The sequence below is a fragment of the Priapulus caudatus genome, unplaced genomic scaffold (genome assembly GCF_000485595.1).
Source record: "Priapulus caudatus unplaced genomic scaffold, Priapulus_caudatus-5.0.1 Scaffold232, whole genome shotgun sequence".
NCBI lineage: Eukaryota > Metazoa > Priapulida > Priapulimorpha > Priapulimorphida > Priapulidae > Priapulus > Priapulus caudatus.
The window spans coordinates 144,849-146,893 of record NW_014577293.1 but is presented as its reverse complement, the minus strand read 5'-3'; the positions used below and the strand labels follow the sequence as shown (position 1 = coordinate 146,893).

At 43.2% G+C, this 2,045-nt stretch overlaps 1 protein-coding gene across 1 annotated transcript in view; it reads left to right on the top strand.

Annotated features, from left to right (window-relative positions):
- LOC106807758 overlaps nt 1–2,045 on the top strand; it is a gene marked incomplete at its 3' end in the record, with an annotated part of 8,849 nt that overhangs the window by 4,923 nt on the left and 1,881 nt on the right. The window contains 2 exon segments of the mRNA XM_014810208.1: nt 1,109–1,201; nt 1,825–1,962. Coding sequence (XP_014665694.1) covers nt 1,109–1,201; nt 1,825–1,962 — 231 coding nt within the window.

Genomic DNA, 2,045 nt, shown 5'->3' with positions numbered 1-2,045 from the left:
CACACGCACAGCCGTCATCCTGCGTTGCACCTGTAAACAGCTATGATGTGATGTGATGATGGATTTGGTGATTGGAGATTTTGTTCTTAAAGGTTCTACAGGGCTTAGCAAAATTCCGCAGCGGGCATCATGACCGCCTGCTTCGCAATTGTTTCTGATGTAGTTAATAACATGCATAATTACAGGCACACTCTTAGCACGAGCGAAACGAGAAAGCGCGAACTTTAATGCCGCGGATTCTTTCTTCGGGGTTTCCTTATTTATAGAGCCACATTGTATCAGGAGCGTATAATGACAAATAAGTATTTGTCATTATACGCTCCTGGTTGTATATTTGTGGTGCGTGATAATAACGAAGTGACGTGACGCATAGAATATACATAGGAAATCCTATCATACCACGCATAGCACATGGATGCAATATAAGCTATGTGGCATTTCTCGAGCCGCGTGGGCATGCAAGAAAACCGGACAGGTGGTGAAAGTCAATACCCTCCCGCAGGTTCGAGTCACCAGGAATGTTGACCACTGCCGCAGGGTGCATGGCGGACAGCGATCGTGCGTGCGCAAGACTGGTGTGTCATCGCGCTTGATCACTGCCTACATTACCATCACTTATAAGCTGACTACTCACTATACCGATATACACCCAACTGCTAACTATGCTTATTAGTATACCTGGTTTGCTTACCTTTCTCGTTACACCCGTTCTAATTTTACAGAGATCTATTTTCGGAGAATACAAGAACAATATGTTAATATGTTGACGTAATGTATAACCACGTATACACCACGACCAATTGTAATAACCACGTATATATATATTTATTTATATATATATATATATTATATATTTATATATATATTATATATTTATATATTTGAAAAAGAATAATCCGATATTCCGCCATACACAGCGTACATAGTTAGTGTATAACGCAATGTCGGATTATTCGTTTTTACAAAATTAACAACTGAAGTAGACGCTTCTGTTTAATTATAATTATGCATGCTTCCGAATTTATATGTTTATGCATGTTAATCCACGCGGGTGGGCATCGTACACTCGACACACTGGGGGCATAATTCCGCTTCATTTATTTCGCAGGTAATATCACTCTAACGCCAGTAGACAAACCATGTCGTCGGTTAAGCTTTGCGCTGGACCCCAAGATGACCAACGATGAGACAACTAGAATACGTACGTTATTTATTTATAACGCTAATTCAGTTACTACGAAATGTTCCCGCCTTTTATCATCCCCTTCCTCACATTTCTTGTTCGTTCGTTCGTTCGTTCATTCGTTCGGTTTTTTCTTTCTTTGCGCGCGCCCTCTCTCTCTCACATTTTCCCTTTCATATAGTTGTTCCATTGGAGTCCCCGCCCCCTCTCGCTGCGGCTTCCCTATCTCGCTCTCTTCTCTCGCTATCTTTGATATTCTCTAGCTCTCGCTCTGGCAATTTCTCTCATTCTATCGCGTTCCCTCACCTTCTACTCTCTGTCGTTGTAGCCGCCTCTCTCTCCTTGTCTTTCTGCGTCGTTCACTCTCAAACTGTTCGTTGATTCCTTTCAAATTAACAAACAGGGGCCCGTTGCCAGAAAAATCGTAATGTTAATGTTAAGACTAATGTTAAGACCAAGGTTAAGACTAATGTTAAGACCAAGGTTAAGACTAATGTTAAGACCAAGGTTAAGACTCATGTTAAGGCTAATGTTAAGACAAATTTTGTTACTGACAACGGACCCCAGATCTGTAATCGCGGTTCTAGATCAGACGCAGTCTATCGTTCAGATAACATAAACATCACCATCTTCGATTGCAGATTTGATGCGCTTGTCTGTCGGCTTGTTTGCTGGAGGTTTCTTCTTGTTTCTCATCTGCTTCATCACGGGCCTGGTGGCCTGCTGGCGTCGGGGAGCGGCGCATACCCTCGTCACAGGATTGCTGGTCTTCTTTGCCGGTACGCCAAGCATTGCCGGGTCAAGCTACGGGCCAGCAGCAGCTGGGCGGGTGGATGGGGTCAGAGCCGTATATATAGATCTG